Raw genomic sequence first — 15,335 nt, 5'->3', positions numbered from 1 at the left:
AAAAAAATTCTATACAAGCGAATGACGCCCTCAATTCCTCTACAGGGGACAGCGGGGCGGCTGAGAGGCGGGGGCGGGGGGGGCGCTAAGAAGCACGTTTTTGCCTGGAAACTCAACCCACAACCCTTACGAGGCAGATTTCCTCTGAGCTGAAAGCAGCGAGTCCCTCTCGTGCTCTCTCTCTCCTGGACACACAGATCCACGCGTCACGGAGAGAATACAGGATGTGCCAGCCCCTCGGGTTCCGGGGAAGACCCCCTGCACACCTGGGCCGCAGCCAGACCCCCCGAGGGCCGCCCACCGGAGGCCTCAGCTGGGGGATGGGTCTCCCAAGGGGAAGAAGCAAAAGATGGAGCCACCAGAGGAGAGAGCGTTTATTTTGCAAAAGGCCACGCAGACAAGGGGCAGGCCACCCAGGGAGCTGCCGGTCTCCTCCCATTGGGCGCTGGCGGCGGTGCCAGCCACCCCGACCTTCTCGATCTCACGATCGATCGGGAGAGAGTGAGTGACCAGGCGCTGCCATCCGGGATCCCTGGGCACCCCCAGGCCTCACCGCAGCTACAGTGCATCCCCGCCACTCACAGACCAGGGAGACCAGAAAACACGACAAACGAAAAGACGAGCTGCTGTCATCTCCCGCAGCAATCTTGGTTCTGAGAAAAAGGACATTTTGTTTTGTTTCGTTTTGTTGTTTTTAAAGCCACAAATCTAGAAAACAACTTTGGGGCTTGTTTTTCCTTTTCTTTCCTTTTTTTCTTGCATTTTTTTTTAAACAATAGGTATTTATAGAAAGAACCTCACAAAGGTGATTTATGTACAGAAGTCACAATCTCAAAGGCTGCTCAGGAGGCAGGCAATGCAGTAGCACCTTTTCGAGAAGAAGAGCTTACGTGGTTTACGAATCTGGGTCGAGGGGGTGGCGCGTGCCCCCGCCGGCCCCCCAGAGCCCACGTGGCCCTGCTCCCTGAGTCCGGGGGCGCGTGTGGCGTCCTGCTTGCTCCTGTCGCCGAGGCAGCCTCTCGGGCCACGGAGGCGAGGACAGGGATTCACAGCAAGCAAACGCCTGGGCCCGCCGCGCCTGCCTTGCTGGGCCAAGGGGTCGCCGGGCGGCCGGCTGTCCTAGAATGGGGCTCCGGGCCAGCAATGCGCCTGCAGGAGGCTCTCCATGAAGGCCGGGTAGTCCAGGTTCCGCCCCGAGTCCTCTGCGGCGCGAGGGGTGCCCACCCGTGGGCGCTTGGCGGCCTTCACCTCTTCTCCCGAGAAGACATTTTCCTGCGGGGCACCCGTGCTGACCGACTGCAGGAGATCAGACGGCACCGGGGTTAGTGCGGATGGGGTGCTGCAGCCTGAAGGTCTGTGTCCCCCACCCCAGAGTCCTGTGTTGAAGCCCTACCCTGCCACAGTGTGATGGTATCAGGAGGTGATGAGGTCATGAGGCTGCAGCCCTTGCGAATGGGATCAGTGCCCTTATAAAGGGATCCCAGAGCGCTCTCTCTCGCTCCCTCTCTCCACCGTGTGAGCACACCAGAAGGCAGGTGTCTGTAAGCCAGGATCCGGCCCTCACCAGGCGCCGAACCTGCTGATACCTTGATCTTGGACTTCCAGCCTCCAGGACTGTGAGAGATAGTCTGTTGTTTAAGTTCCAGTCTGTGATATTTTGTTATCGCAGCCGGTACAGACTGAAATACAGGCTCCGCTCGGGGGCCTGGCTGGAGGCAATGCCTGCCCTGCTGGGGGTCAAAGGCCCTGGGCTGCTGACCCTCAGCCAATGGCAATGTTCTGAGAAACAACGCTCACTGGGGACGGCCCCTCCTGCCTCTGCCTGGACCCCCACCCTGTGAGTGAGCCCCCCACCAGGCAGAGGAGGGGCCCTAAGCTCCCAGTCACTGGCTCCCTAGCAGGATGGGCACCGTGCCGTCCACAGAGTGCAGGAGGCAAGGCCAGCTGCACACAGGCCGCTCGTCTGCCTGGCAGCTCCTGTCCGTCCCCCAAGGGAACCTGGCGTCTGAGACCCCCACCAGCTCTGACTCAGCTCTTCCACCCATGGCCACGGCCCCCAATCCTCAAAACCTTGGATTAAACACAAAAGAAAGAAGACAGTGAAAGGCTGTAAGAAGAGGCCAGTCTCCCCCATTCCTTTATGCATCGCTGACCTGCAGCTCAGATCCATGTGCAGGCGCTTCTGTCTCCTCCTCGCCGGCCGGCCTGACCCTCCCACCCCAGAACAGGCAAAGGCCGAGGCAGGAGGTCAAGGCCACCTGTACGGGTCACTCTCCCAGACAGCAGCACTCATCGCCACCCCCAGCCACTTACCAGCCGGGACCGGACCCTCTTGGGGAGCTCCTCGTCCAGGGTGAAGATGTCACCACGCTTCACCGTCAGCTGGGACCCATCCTCGAACTCCACCTGCCAAGGGGACACAGTTCAGCTTGCTGGCTGCTCAGCCTGGCCTGGCTGAGGCCTGACACCCGCACGCTCACGGCCTGCTTGCCAGACAAGCCATGGGAAACAGCACAGGGTCAGCAGCTGTCATCTTTCTCGCGGGGATACGGGTGGTTTCTCTTCAAAGATTCCACCCTTTTCAATAATTTCTTTTCCACAATCATGGTGAGAAACTCACAACTGACTTGGTTTTTAAAAAAAACAAGGGCACTGAATTGTACGCTTAAAAATTGGTTAAAACAGTAAATTTTATGTTATGTATGTTCTACCACACACACACACACACACACACACACACACACACATCGGGAAGACACCTCCAAAGGGGATAATATTGGACAGTTGGACAACCTTCCAGCTTGTGCTGACCTTCTCAGTTAGCGGGCAAACGCCATCATCCCCGGCAGGACCTCGTCGAGGGCCCCGCCCCAGCCCATCCCTGTACCTGGTAACCAGGACCCCCTCACCTGGTAGATGTGACTGGTCACAGAGGAAATGAACTTGGCCCTGTAAATGTTGCCATCAGTCCACCGGAGCTCAACAAACTCGCCCTCGGACGGGGGACCCAGCCGGGCACAGTCTCTACTCTGTGGAAGAGAGGATGGGTGGGGGGTAAGGGGCGCCCTCCGCCTCGGTCACTGCGCTCGCCTGGGCTAAGAAAGTTCCCATTTGGTAGATTTTGCCACCAGGAGAAAGGCAGTTGAACTCTCAGCTTGAACTATCAAGGTGAGCTGCGGGCAGGTGCCCGGGCCGGGGGTGCCGCGGCCACCCCAGCCCTGGGGAATCGCCCGCCTGCAGGCGTATCTAGACTGGCCTGGCTCTCTGCTGTTTCTACACAAACAGGTAGCGCTTTCCAACGGGGGCCCTACAGCCTGGGTCTGTCCAGCAGGGACAATGGTGACCCTGGATGCAGGGGACCCCTGTGAGGGATCCGGCCACCTCCCTTCCCAAGGGCAACGCTTGCCCTGCGCCTGTGCCCGCCCCTCGCCCCACCCACCGCCCCTGGGCCCGCCCCCTTCGGCCCTGTGCTGCTCACGGTGATGCTCTCTGGGTACAGGTTATCGCTGTAGGACCCGTCGTCAAAGTTCACTTCGTAGAACGTCTGCGTGGTGGTGCCGATGACGCGGCACCGGTAGTAAAGCCCGTTGCGGTTCTTGGTGATGACCACCTGCCCTAAGGACACGGCCCTCAGGATCTGGACCTGGAGGCGGAGGGGCTGTCAGAACACCGGGGGGCGGGCGGGCGGGCAGGGGAATAGGGCGGAGGGCAGGCGGGCACTCACAGTGTGACCCCCCGACTTATGCTTGAAGCAGGTGATGGAGACAACGTAGGGCCAGTCGTCTGGCTCCATGAGGACGCCGGCGGCGTGGGCGCAGGTCACGTGGAAGGAGGTGGAGCAGTGCTCGCAGGAGCACTGGATGCAGGCGCCCGACACCCTCTTCATCCGCTTCCGGCAGTACACACACCTCTGCGGGGACACAGCGGTGGCAATGGGGCTCCGCCCGCCCGGTGCCTCTGCCCCCGCCCCCTGCGGCTGGGAGGCCTCCTACCGGGCCCCCAAGTCCGTCTCCTGGGAGTGACTCCGAGACCTAGGGCTGGAGCGCGGAGGCCCGGCAGCCGGCCTTGAGTGGAGGCATCCTGGGAGAGTCTTGACCGCGATGTAGAGCCCCCCCAAACCACCCCAGGCCCACCAACCCGGCCTGCAGCTGCCCCCCAGAAGCACTTCCAAGACTGGAATAGGCACCAACAATCACACAGTGAAACGTGATTCATCCATGAAAAGGAGAGAAGCACTGACACTCGCTGCAACGTGGACGGACCCTGAGAACACGATGCTCAGTGAGAGAAGCCAGACACAGAAGGACACCCAGGGTGTGATTCCATTGATGGGAATCGTCCAGAACAGGCAGACAGATCCACAAAGACAGAGAGTGGATTCGTGGTTGTCAGGGGCTGAGGGAGGGAGATGGCAGTCGCCCAATAGGGAGGGGGTTTCTTTCTGGGGTGATGGAATGTTCTGGAACTAGACAGAGACGATGGTTACCTAACTCTGTGAATGTAGTAAAAGGGAAATGTTCCCTTTAAAATGGGGGATTTTTTTTTTAAGAAAATAAATAAATAAATAAAATGGGGGATTTTATCTTAATTTTGAACGAGAGGCGCTGCAGTGTAGCCCTTCATAAGGAGGGGCAGAGGGCCCACACCGTGGGAACGCCCTGCCTGGGCGACCTGCTCTGCTGGGCGTCAGCTCCCAGGCAGCGGATGCTGCACCCACGCCCACGCCCTGCCGCCACCCAGCAACCAGCAGCCCGTCACTCTGGGCATTTAATAAGCGGGCCTTTACCGCTCTGTACACCACATTCAAAAGCCAGAGAAGCCCCACAGCAAAGGCGCTGCAGGAGTGCTGCCCGGCGCCGATCGATGGCAATGATATCTCATTATTAAGCCGTCGATGCCTGATTCTCCGGCTGGCCCGCGGGGGCAGGTGCAGCAGCACAGCACGGCCCTTGAGGACGGGGCTCCGCGCGGCTCCGCGGGGGGCGGAAGGTGGAGCACAGCCGCCCTGGAGACCCGGCCGCGACCCCACAGCCGAGGCCGGGAGAAACCCGACAGCCCGGCCTGACACGCAGCTCGTTCAATCCAGCCTCTGGTGGCAGCTCATTATTCCGAGTTTCCACGTCATGAGGAATGCGGGCCAGGCCCCCAACGGGCCATTTGTCAAGGGCTGAGCTCAGGGTTGCCTTAAGCGTGAGTCCTGTGTCTGGGACTCCCTCATTGGAGGCAGCGAGGCGGGGGTGGGGATGGGGGGTGGTACAGGATGGGGTGTGGACATCGGTGGAGAACAGTGGCCAGATGGAGGCCAAGGGCCACGGCTGGGTGTGCCATCAGCCGTGAAGGTCGCAAGGCACCGTGTCCTATGTCTCCAGCCTCCCCTCTTCGCCACCGGCCCCTGCCGTCATCCCTCACCGCCTGCCTGCCAACCAACCCACTTTGGCAAAAAAATGGCCCTGCCAGCTCACCTTCCCTCCCATCAGGATGTGACACAGGCCTCTACACCTCAAGGCAGGGCCGATGAGAAGGCAGAGCTGGTTCAAGGCACCTGCCCCGGCAGCCTCGCCTCCACCGGCCCTCACAAACTGACCTGGCCTGGTGAGGGGGTGAGTGCAAGGCTGAGGCCGCCGGCCGGCTGGGGCCAGCCCCCGCCCACCAGGACCAGTGGCCAGGGAGTCACGGGGACAGAAAGTTGGGCGGATGACCAGGTGTGGCCATCCCCGAGCCTGCGGCCTGCACATGGCCCCGGGAAGGCAGGCGGGCGGCCGGGCACGCAGGAGTTAACTAACCGCTGGCTTCCTTGCGAGGCTCCATTAGGCAATACAAGCGAGCCTCGTGTAAAAGGATCTTTAATTCATCGTTACAAGTGCTGGTAATGAAGAGGCTGTAAGCTGGAAACGTCAGATGATCCATGAAGCGCCTGGGAGGGAGCACCTATCACGGCACCGCGCACCGCACCATCACTCCACCTGAATAACGAGGCCTTTTCCGCCCGCGCTCCTGGAGGAATCACCCGCAGGCGCCAGCCTCTTCCTATCGCCCGTCCTCGCTGGGCGGGGCTGGCGCTGGCCCCAGTGCCCCCTGTTTCCTGACCAAGCCCCGTCCGTCCCCTCCCACACGGCTCCAGCTGGCTGCCCACTCAGCCCTGCCCGGGGGCCCCGCACCTGTTGGCTCCGCGGCGGGTGTCTCTGTGCCCTCACTGGGACTCTCCGCTGGGTTCAGTGCCCGCGGCCCCATTTCTTTGCCTCCTGCCCACTATAGGCCTGGAGGAGCGTCTGTAGCCAGGCCTGCCCCAGGCAGCTGGGAAATAAACCAGGCAGGAAAAGCAGCCAAGATGCTGTCCATACCCCTGGCCAAGGACCCCGCTCCCAGATGCCGCAAGACTCATCCCATCACCCACGTGTCCCCCGCACGGCCACCTGCAAGCTCACAGGCGATGATGACCCGAGAGCACATGCTGGTGCTCAGATGGCAGGATTAGCGCTTTCTGTCGTGGCCCAGTTGATGCTCCCCACACAGGGGACTGTTAGCAGCCCCATTTTATGGAGGGGAAGGCTGAGGCACAGAGAAGTCAAGGAATCTGTCCAGAGTCACACAGCTGGCTGGTGGCCGAGATGGGAAGGGAAGCCAGTGTTTGCTCACTGTCTGCCTACTGCCCACTGAGCCAAAGGCTCCCCCAGATGAGGGAGGGGTGTGTGTGTTATCAGCAAGAGCAGGAGGCGTGAGCCTTGCAAGACCACACCTGCCCAAGGATGGCCGTGCTCCTTAGAGGGGCCAGTGACGGTACTCCTACAACTTAGGAGCAAAAAAGCCACCAGCCCAGTTCAAAAATGGGCAAAGGACTTGAATAGACATTTCCCTAAAGAAAACATACAGATGGGGCTTGCCTGGTGGCGCAGTGGTTAAGAATCTGCCTGCCAATGCAGGGGACACAGGTTCGAGCGCTGTCCGGGAAGATTCCACATGCCGCGGAGCAACTAAGCCCATACGCCACAACTACTGAGCCTGCCCTCTAGAGCCCGTGAGCCACAACTACTGAGCTCGCATGCCACAACTACTGAGGCCCACGCACCTAGAGCCCGTGCTCCACAACAAGAGAAGCCCGCGCACCACAATGAAGAGTAGCCCCTGCTCGCTGCAGCTAGAGAAAGCCCGCACGCAGCAACGAAGACCCAACGCAGCCAAAAATAAATAAATAAATTTTTTAAAAAAGAAAGAAAACATACAGATGGCCAACAGACACATGAACAGATGTCAACATCACTAATCATCAGGGAAATGCAAATCAAAACCACCTGTTAGAACCGTCTATCATTAAGAAGACAAGAGATACTGGTGAGGACAGAAAGAAAACAGAACCCACATGCACTGTTGGTGGGAATGTAAATTGGTGCAGCTGCCATGGAGAACAGTATGGTGGTTCCTCAAAAAATTAAAAATAGAACTACCATATCATCTGGCAATTTCACTCCTGGGTTTTTGTCTGAAGGAAACAAAATCACTATCTTGAGAAGACACCTGCACCCCCATGTTCACTGCAGCATCGTTTACAATAACCAAGACCTGGAAGCAACATAAGTGTCCCTCGACCAAACGGATAAAGAAGATGTGGTGTAGAAATACAATGGAATATTACTCAGCTATGAAAAAGAAGGAAATCCTGCCATTTGCAGCAATATGGATGGACACTGAGGACGTTATGCTCAGTGAAAAAAGCCAGACACAGAAGGACCCATGCTGCGTGATTCCACTTCCACAAGGCATAGAAAACAAACTCACAGAAGCAGAGAGCAGAGTGATGGTCGCAAGGGCGGGGGAGGGGAAATAGGGAGCTGCCATTTAACATGTGTGAAGTTTCAGTTAGGCATGATGAACACATTCTAGAGTCCTGCTCTATGACCACTGTAACTGGATTGGGTACTTAAAATTCTGTTTGGCGGCATATCGCAGGTTAGGCAAGAAAGAACTGGGCAGAGTGCAGGTGGCTTCCTCTGTGTGAAAAGCTGGAAATAGAGACGGGAAGGGGAGCCTTGCTTTTATCCGAGTACCCCCATGGCTATTCAAAGAGTTAACTGCTGACCAAACTGAAATCATGACTTCTGGCTCCCTGGCAGCTACCCTGCATCCCCAGGGCGTAGGAACTCCAGGGCCCCTACCAGCTTCCACCGCTGCTCGGGGATGGCGCTGATGTCCACGGGGTGGCGCTCCATCACGTTCAGGAACCGCACTTCCGGGACGGCGATGGCGCAGATCACGTGGATCCACCTGGGGGGGGGGGGCGGAGCGAGTGGGGTCAGGGGTCACGGGCGCGCTCCGTCCCCTTGGGGTCATCTCACAATTGTGCGCACAGGCTGGCCAGGCCGACGGGACCTCTTCTGCTCCTGCCGGTCCTGCCCCCGCCCCGAATCGCCCCTCAGGACCCCCCGGGAGGAGAGGCCCTTCTAACCCACCTCCTGTCAGTCGTCATCTGCAGGGCGCCTCCCCGGAGGTTGCACAGGCAGCACTCCTACAGGGACCAGACAACAGCTAGGTGAGGGGTGTGCAGGGCGGGGCTGCCGGCCTGCTGCTCCGGGACCTGCTCCGTCCCCCGCCCGCGGTCCTTACATTTCAAACTAGCGGCCACAGGAAGCGATGGGCCGAGAGTGCTTCGGGCTCCACCCGAGACCCAGGGAGGTGAGGCCGCCAGCCCAAGGTCACCCTGCGGGATCGGGCGAGCCCGGGGCCCAGGACCGGCTCCCCCACGGGCCGCGCCGGCTTTCAGAGCACCACCCCAGCTGCAGGGGCGAGTTACCGCAGTCCAGGCGTGGGCCGCGCACCGGGAACACGTCCAGCCGTCGTTGACCAGCTCTGGGCGGATGCCGTAGCAACCTGGAAGACAGGGGCCAGCGCATCTGTCACCGAGGCTGCCCGCGGGCTGCACGGGGCCCCCCTGGTGGGGGGAAGGGCGGCTGCGGCATTGAGGACAATTGTGCTCACCAACCGCTCCACCTCAATCCGGGCCACTGCACACAGAGCCGGAGGAAGTCTGGAAACTGACGCGGGGAAGGAGAGCTGGCCCCCAAGCGGGAGCCCTGTCGGGTCTGGAGACTCAGCCTGGCCCTCGCCTCCCACCCCAGTCTGGGAGGCTCGCCCAGGCTCTTCTGAGCTGAGAGAGAGGAAGGTGGCCGAGCAGTGGTGTGAGATGCAAAGTGGGCCTCGGGGAGCCCGGAGTTCAGAGCAGCAGAGCTGGGCCCAGAGTCCACTGTTTCCAAAAGGGCAGCCGGAGGCTCTGGGTTACCAAGGTGTTGGCTTTGGGATGTGGTCCGGGTTTACAGTCGCGGAGGGGGGATGGGGGGACGGGGTGTGGAGGAGGGGCAGAGGACCATGCCCCAGAGCCATGGCAGAAGGCACGGCCTGCCCCAGGACCCTGCCTCGCCCGGGGTCACTGCCCAGCCGTCCTGTGGGGACCCTCAGCCAGCTGGGGCTCGCTGCCCACCAAACGGGCTCTGCGGGCTAGAGGGGCCATTGGCAATTGCCGAGAGGTCCCTGGGGGAAGGACAAGGAGAAAGCAAGGCAGCAGGAAGGGGGCGCCTGGAGGGACAGCAAGGTACCCGAGAGCCTGCACCTGGCCCCCTGCTCCATCTCCTGGGGCCCTCAGCCAAGGTCAGGCCTGGGGGCGTCCCCCTCTGTCTGGTGCCAGGGCTCAAGGAAGATGCCCGTGCTGAGGATTCTGCCTCCCAAGGGCAATAAGGGAGGCTCCTCTCCCCCTGCAGGGCTGGACCTCAGGCCCCTCGAGAGCGGCAGGGCGGTGGGCTCGGCTGCTGCCCACCCCCTCCCCTGCAACCCCGACCCCAGGGTGCCCGTCTGCCCAGGAGCACGTCTCACAGCTGGGCCCGGCCGGGCAGAGCAGACGGGCTCCCAGCCAAGTGACAGAGTGAGCTCCGGGCAGGCCTCTGCAGGGCGGGCGCCGGACAGAGATGTACACACGCAAAATTAAGCGGCTCCAGGAAGCTTTCTCCCTGTCCTGGGAGCTTAATCTCACATTCGCTGCCCCCTCTCACCCAGGAAGGGGACAGACATCCATCTTCCTGTCTCAGGCTACGGTTGGGCCTTCAGGGTTTGGGGGAGGGTAGTCACCAATGGCAGAGATAAATCAGACCCCTGGACCGCTCTAGAATCTCAGCTCTACCATCAGTTCCAACTCTGGCCCCAAAGTGCGGAGTTTAAAAGCGTCACAGCCCCTGACGGGTACCTGATCTCCTGCTGCCTCCCAGGCCCTGGGCGGGGAGGGCAGGCCTTGGTGGAACCTCCCAGAAGGAGGCTGACCAGGCAGTCCTGCCTTGGCCAGGGGGAAGGGCAGGACACCTGCCCCCAAAGGTCAAGACCCCCAGCCCATGACGCCAGGTCCCGCTATAGGCCCAAAGCAGCAGCCAGAGGAAGGGGCTTCCCTGCCCCGCAGACGTGAGGGTGGCCGTCTCGGGAGGGTGAAGCGGGGCTGTGTGTGGCTGACCCCTCGGCTCTCCCCGCCCAGCACTCACTGGCATGGACCTGCAGGCAGCACTTAGCACAGGAGATCAGCAGGCTGGTCCCGTCGTCGCCGATGTAGGAATTGGCGGGGAGTGGCTCTGTGTTCTCCCCGCTGGAGGTGAAGCACATCTCGGGGATCAGCGGCCGTGTCTTCTGACCGCTTTTGGAAGGTGGTGTGGCCGAGGGGCCCTCCCCAAGGGAGCCCTGGGGAGTCTCCTTCTCGGTCTGTAGGGACTGCAGGAGGGGGGCCGCCATCAGTGGAGAGCCCAGCGTGGGGCGGGCGGGGACCCCTGACATCCTTGACTCTATCCTCCGCCCCTCCGTCCCCAAGCAGCACACCCCGGGCTGCTCTTTGCCACACTAGCGCCCCTACCAGGACACCTGCAACTGCCCCACCATGGGTGTCCCTGACGTACCCTCCCAGCCCCCAACCCTGCTTCAGAAGCCCCCGAGAGATCCTCCCCAAAGGCAGTCAGACCCTGTCCCACCCACCCACAAGCCCTCCCACTTAAGGTTACTTGCAGACACAGCACAGACACTGCGCTGCTGCCCTCATCCCTCTCGCCCTCATCCCACTGCCCCTGGCTCGCTCTGCTCCGGCCACGCGGGCCCCCTCACTGTTCCTCCCAAATGCCAGGCATGGTCCTGCCCCGGGGCCTTTGCATGTGCCGTTCCCACTGCCTGAGGCGCTCAGATCTCTGCTCACATAATCAGTGGTCCCCAGGCCTTCACTTGCTCTGTCTGTCCTCGTGGTCCTGACCATCACCTGATGCCGTGTTATCTGTGTATCTATGTAGGGCGTTCTCCCCACCTGTGACTCGCACACGCCCCATGACGGCTGTACCCCAGCCCCCCCAAATCCAATCAGATGAAGAGACTGTGATGAAAACATCCTGCCCATGGCACCGGGATCCAGCAACCCTGGGCCTGTCACAGGGTGGTGGGGCTCCCAGACGAGCCTCCCCAGCACCCAGAGTGACGGAAGGACTCTGACCGGCTCAGGGCATAAGGAAAGAGGCCACCAGAGACCACTGGCCTGATGCACTGTGTGTGTGTGGTGGTGGGGCCCTGGGGCGCCCCACCTGGAAACTTGGATTAGGGGACCGGCTGGTTTCCAAACAGGCAAAATGTCCAGCCACAGCCCTTCCCATGATATGGGACAAGCGAAGCCTGGTCCCCGACTCTGAGGGCTCCGGACTGCGGAAGCGGCAGCCCCGCAAGGCCCGCTGATACCGTGGACGTGATTAAGCTGAATCACAATGCTTCACTTAGCAACCTGGATTAAGGAGATTCGCCTCTTAAGCCAGTGTTCCCAGCGCTGACTTCCAGTGGCGCTGAGGGGCGTGCCTGGAGAAGACGTCTGGACGTTTCGTCTTATTTGTTTCCACGACCAGATGTTGGCTCACTTAGGGACCACAGGTCCTGGCAGCTCTGAGTGGCGGGGCCCTCGAGATGGGTGTGCCGCCCTCAGCACGGGGCACAGAGCTTGGCTAGCTCAGCTAATACGTGGAAGATGCCAGGCACTAGGCTGGAAGCCGGGGACCCCAAAACAAGTGAGACCCGGCCCTGTCCTCCAAGGGCTGATAAACAGAGGGCAGGAGCAAGAGCAGAGGCGGGCGGGGGAAGCTGGGGGGCATGCCAGAGTCAGCTTGGGATAGCAGATCCAGGAAGGCTTCCTGGAAGAGGTGGCAGCTGGGTGGAATCAAAGAGTGAACAGAAATCCATCTGGCAAGGGAGAGGCCTGGGTGGGTGTGTGGGAGATGCTGGGGGACAGCACGGAGCGTACTATGTGTGCGTGCGGGGGCAGATATCACAGGAGAGGATGGCTGTGGGGCATGTGGAGAGGCCAGGGGCCGTGGTGAGCCTGGCGGGCTTTCCAGCTGGGCCGTGCGTGGCTGTGGTGAGGTGCTAACAAGAAGGGCAGGAGGCAGGCAGTGGTCAGGGCTGGAGGAGGGGGACACGTCAGGAAACAGGTTAAGAAGGAAACCGGGAGGACCTGGTGGTGGACGGTACAGGGCAGAGTGCAGGGAAAGGCCACGATCACAGCTTGGAAACTCAGGACAGAGCTGGGGGCCGCGTGGCGCCAGGCCATGCGTGGGTCTTTGCCCAGCCCCAGCCCCCCACTGCCAGGCCCCGTTCACCACGCAGGCGCCTACCTGGACCCACCCCCGGGCCCCCTGCCTGCGCTGCCCCCTGAGCTGGGCTGAGGGCCTCTCAGAGGACAGCCATCTGAGATGTTTCCTTGCACTCTCATCCTCTTTGAGGCACGTTGATAAATTACCTACCAACGAAACGCAGACCCTGGGCTCTCTCCCCGCAGCCCTCACAGGGGCCTTCCGTCAGGCTCTCCACCGAGCCCAGTGTGGCTCCAACAGCAAATGGGTTCTCGGTCCCCATCACCCTCCCTTCAGGGGGAAGGGATTCCCTTCAGGCAGAGCGAGCCCTGGCGCCATCGGGAGCAGGCGGACGCTGCCCGGCCCGGCATGGCCCGGGGGTCCCTCAGCACCGGCTCACCTGGCTGTACGGGTAGAAGAGGGTGCAGATGGCACAGTAGGGCTCCGTCAGGGCGGCCGCCGCGTTGAACTTCCTCTCGGCCTGGAAGCTGGCCGCCTTGTTCTTCCACTGCAGGGACAGCAAAGACCTCAAGGCCTCGGGGTCACCCACGTCCTCGTCCCCGGAGAAAGGGAAGGCTTCTGGAGTAAAGCGGGAGGGGGCGGAGCTTCAGCACCCGGGACCCCGCCCCACCCAGTGCACGCTCGAGGGGATGGGTCCCCACTTCTCGGCCCGAGCCCCTCCGCAGGGAGGTGCCCTGGCCCCCGCCCCTCAGCTCAGGGCTGATCCCGTCTGGGGACAGGAGACGGGATGGTCAGGCCTTGGCAGGTCAGGCACAGACTCCCCTGGGAGTCGGGCGGGGGCACTGTTGCCCCAATGTCCTGTAAGATGGAGGCCACTGACAGATGTCCCTCCCGTCACCTGTCACCGGGCGGGCCTCTGCCGGCCTCAACTCCCAGCTCACTGTCCCCAATCCCCCACATCCCATTCCTGCACTTCCTGAGGACACAGGGGTGCCATCTGCCCCGGCGTCAGCGTCAGCGGTCCCCAGGAACCTGCCCAAGGAGCGGGGTCTTCATCCCTGGGGCCCCAACCTTCCCAGCAGCTGGGCCAGCATGGCTGGTACCACAGCGGCCCCAGCTGTAAGGCCAGAGGCTGCCTCAATGCACGGGGACCCTGGGGCCGCATCTGATCTCCAGAGAGGCCCCTCCTGCTCCCAGAGCTCCAGCCCGAGACCCGCTTCTAGAACCCTCCGCGTCCTCGCCCTCAAATTAGTTTCAGAATCAAAGAAGCCACCCAAGCGCTTTTCACATTCCACGTGCGTCTTAAACGGAAGGCTGAAGCGGAAGATGATAAATGGGCTTAGCAGGATTTCTGCACATAAGACAGTCACTCCGACTCTCAGCCGAGTGTTAAATAGAAGCTTCTCCGTCTCTGCCCCTCTAGCTCCAGTGCCACCACCTCTTATTCCAACTTCTCCCAGGCGCACGCTGGGTTCAGGCAGGAAGGGTCACTTCTGTTGGGACTGGCCGCTCCCCAGCCCGGCGCTGACTTTCCCTGAGGGCAGCTTGGCCGCAGGTCAGAGATCGGAGCCCGAGCATCGTGAGTCACAGGTGTCTGCGGGGTGACGGCCAAGGGGGAGGTTTCCTCTGTTCTCGAAGCAGCTTCTCCCGCTTCGGGGCCACGCAGCCCTGTCTGCAAGGACGGGTGCGGGGACCGCAAGGCCAGGACGTGTCTGCTGGAAACGGACTTGGAAATGGGCCAGTTCCAGGCCCCATGCTGCTCCGTGATCCTCTAACCCTGAATCCATTTCTCAAGTCTCTCCCGGGGGGTGCGGCCAGCACCTCTACCATCGTTCGTGGCCGCCCTCTGGAAACGCTCTGCGCCAGGCATCCGAACAGATCCCGAAGCTGTGAGAGGATGAGGTGTGGTCCTCGCTCACCTGGGGGGCCAGGAAGGAACACAAACGCACAAGGGCCACGGCAAGTGTGCTGGGGGTCGTGGGCAGGAGCCTCTGCTGACGGCATCTTCTCAGTTCTCACAGGATAAGGAGGGGGCAGAGGTTACCACGGAGACTGTGAAAGCATCGCACCAGGAGATCTGGGTGACAACTGGCCTCGGCATTCCTGGCATTCCCAGCACCCACCGTGTGCCCGGCACCAGGCCACACGCTTTACAGGCCTCAGCCCCGTGCACCTCCCTGGCAGGACCCCTTGAGGGGGCCAGAAGACCCCATTTTACAGATGGGAAAACCAAGTCACAGAAAGGCAAACAGCACCACGGTCCCCGGCTCTGGGCAGTGGGCTGGGGTGTGAGCCCAGGTGGCTGCACCTGCCCCTCAGAGGCCCCACTGGACATCTGAGGCCCTGGGCCCAGTAGAGCAAGCGCCCCCGGGGAAATGGAGCAAACAAGCACAGGGCAGAGGCCTGGGGACAGCCGGGCCTGACCTCGGGAGCTGTGGGCTGGGCAGGGGGCACCTCGGCCCCACAGCATTTGGGGAGAGGGTCTGAGGCTGTGCTGGGGCTGGGTCTGCAGGCCCGACCTTGGCTGGGGGTGGTGGGAGTGAGCAGGCCGGGCGGGTGGCAGAGGAAGACAGGGCAGGGGCACAGCAGAGCCAGGGGCACCCTTGCTCACCCTCGTCACTTGAGGCCTCCTGCTTGACCACAGACAGAGGGGACCGGGTGGGTGGCCGGCCCAGAGGGTGGCGCCGGCTCTTCTTGATCTCCATCTTCAACTTGGAAAAGGTCGACGGAGCCTACAACGGCACAGGAGGCCTCTGTGGG

The 15,335-nt window shown here is 61.5% G+C and overlaps 1 protein-coding gene across 1 annotated transcript in view; it reads right to left on the bottom strand.

Moving 5' to 3' along the window:
* Nucleotides 1–356: 356 nt before the first annotated feature.
* Nucleotides 357–15,335, bottom strand: part of KDM4B (lysine demethylase 4B) — a 140,656-nt gene continuing 125,677 nt past the window's right edge. The window contains 12 exon segments of the mRNA XM_082456900.1: nucleotides 357–1,296; nucleotides 2,314–2,406; nucleotides 2,910–3,029; nucleotides 3,479–3,660; nucleotides 3,663–3,717; nucleotides 3,719–3,910; nucleotides 8,151–8,259; nucleotides 8,445–8,500; nucleotides 8,786–8,862; nucleotides 10,512–10,734; nucleotides 13,015–13,193; nucleotides 15,187–15,307. Of these exon segments, the coding sequence (XP_082313026.1) occupies nucleotides 1,120–1,296; nucleotides 2,314–2,406; nucleotides 2,910–3,029; nucleotides 3,479–3,660; nucleotides 3,663–3,717; nucleotides 3,719–3,910; nucleotides 8,151–8,259; nucleotides 8,445–8,500; nucleotides 8,786–8,862; nucleotides 10,512–10,734; nucleotides 13,015–13,193; nucleotides 15,187–15,307 (1,584 nt within the window). The 3' untranslated portion in view covers nucleotides 357–1,119.

This window comes from Balaenoptera physalus (assembly GCF_965194825.1).
Source record: "Balaenoptera physalus genome assembly, chromosome: 3".
NCBI lineage: Eukaryota > Metazoa > Chordata > Mammalia > Artiodactyla > Balaenopteridae > Balaenoptera > Balaenoptera physalus.
The sequence above is the reverse complement of the archived record's forward strand: the minus strand, read 5'-3'. Positions and strand labels throughout refer to the sequence as shown.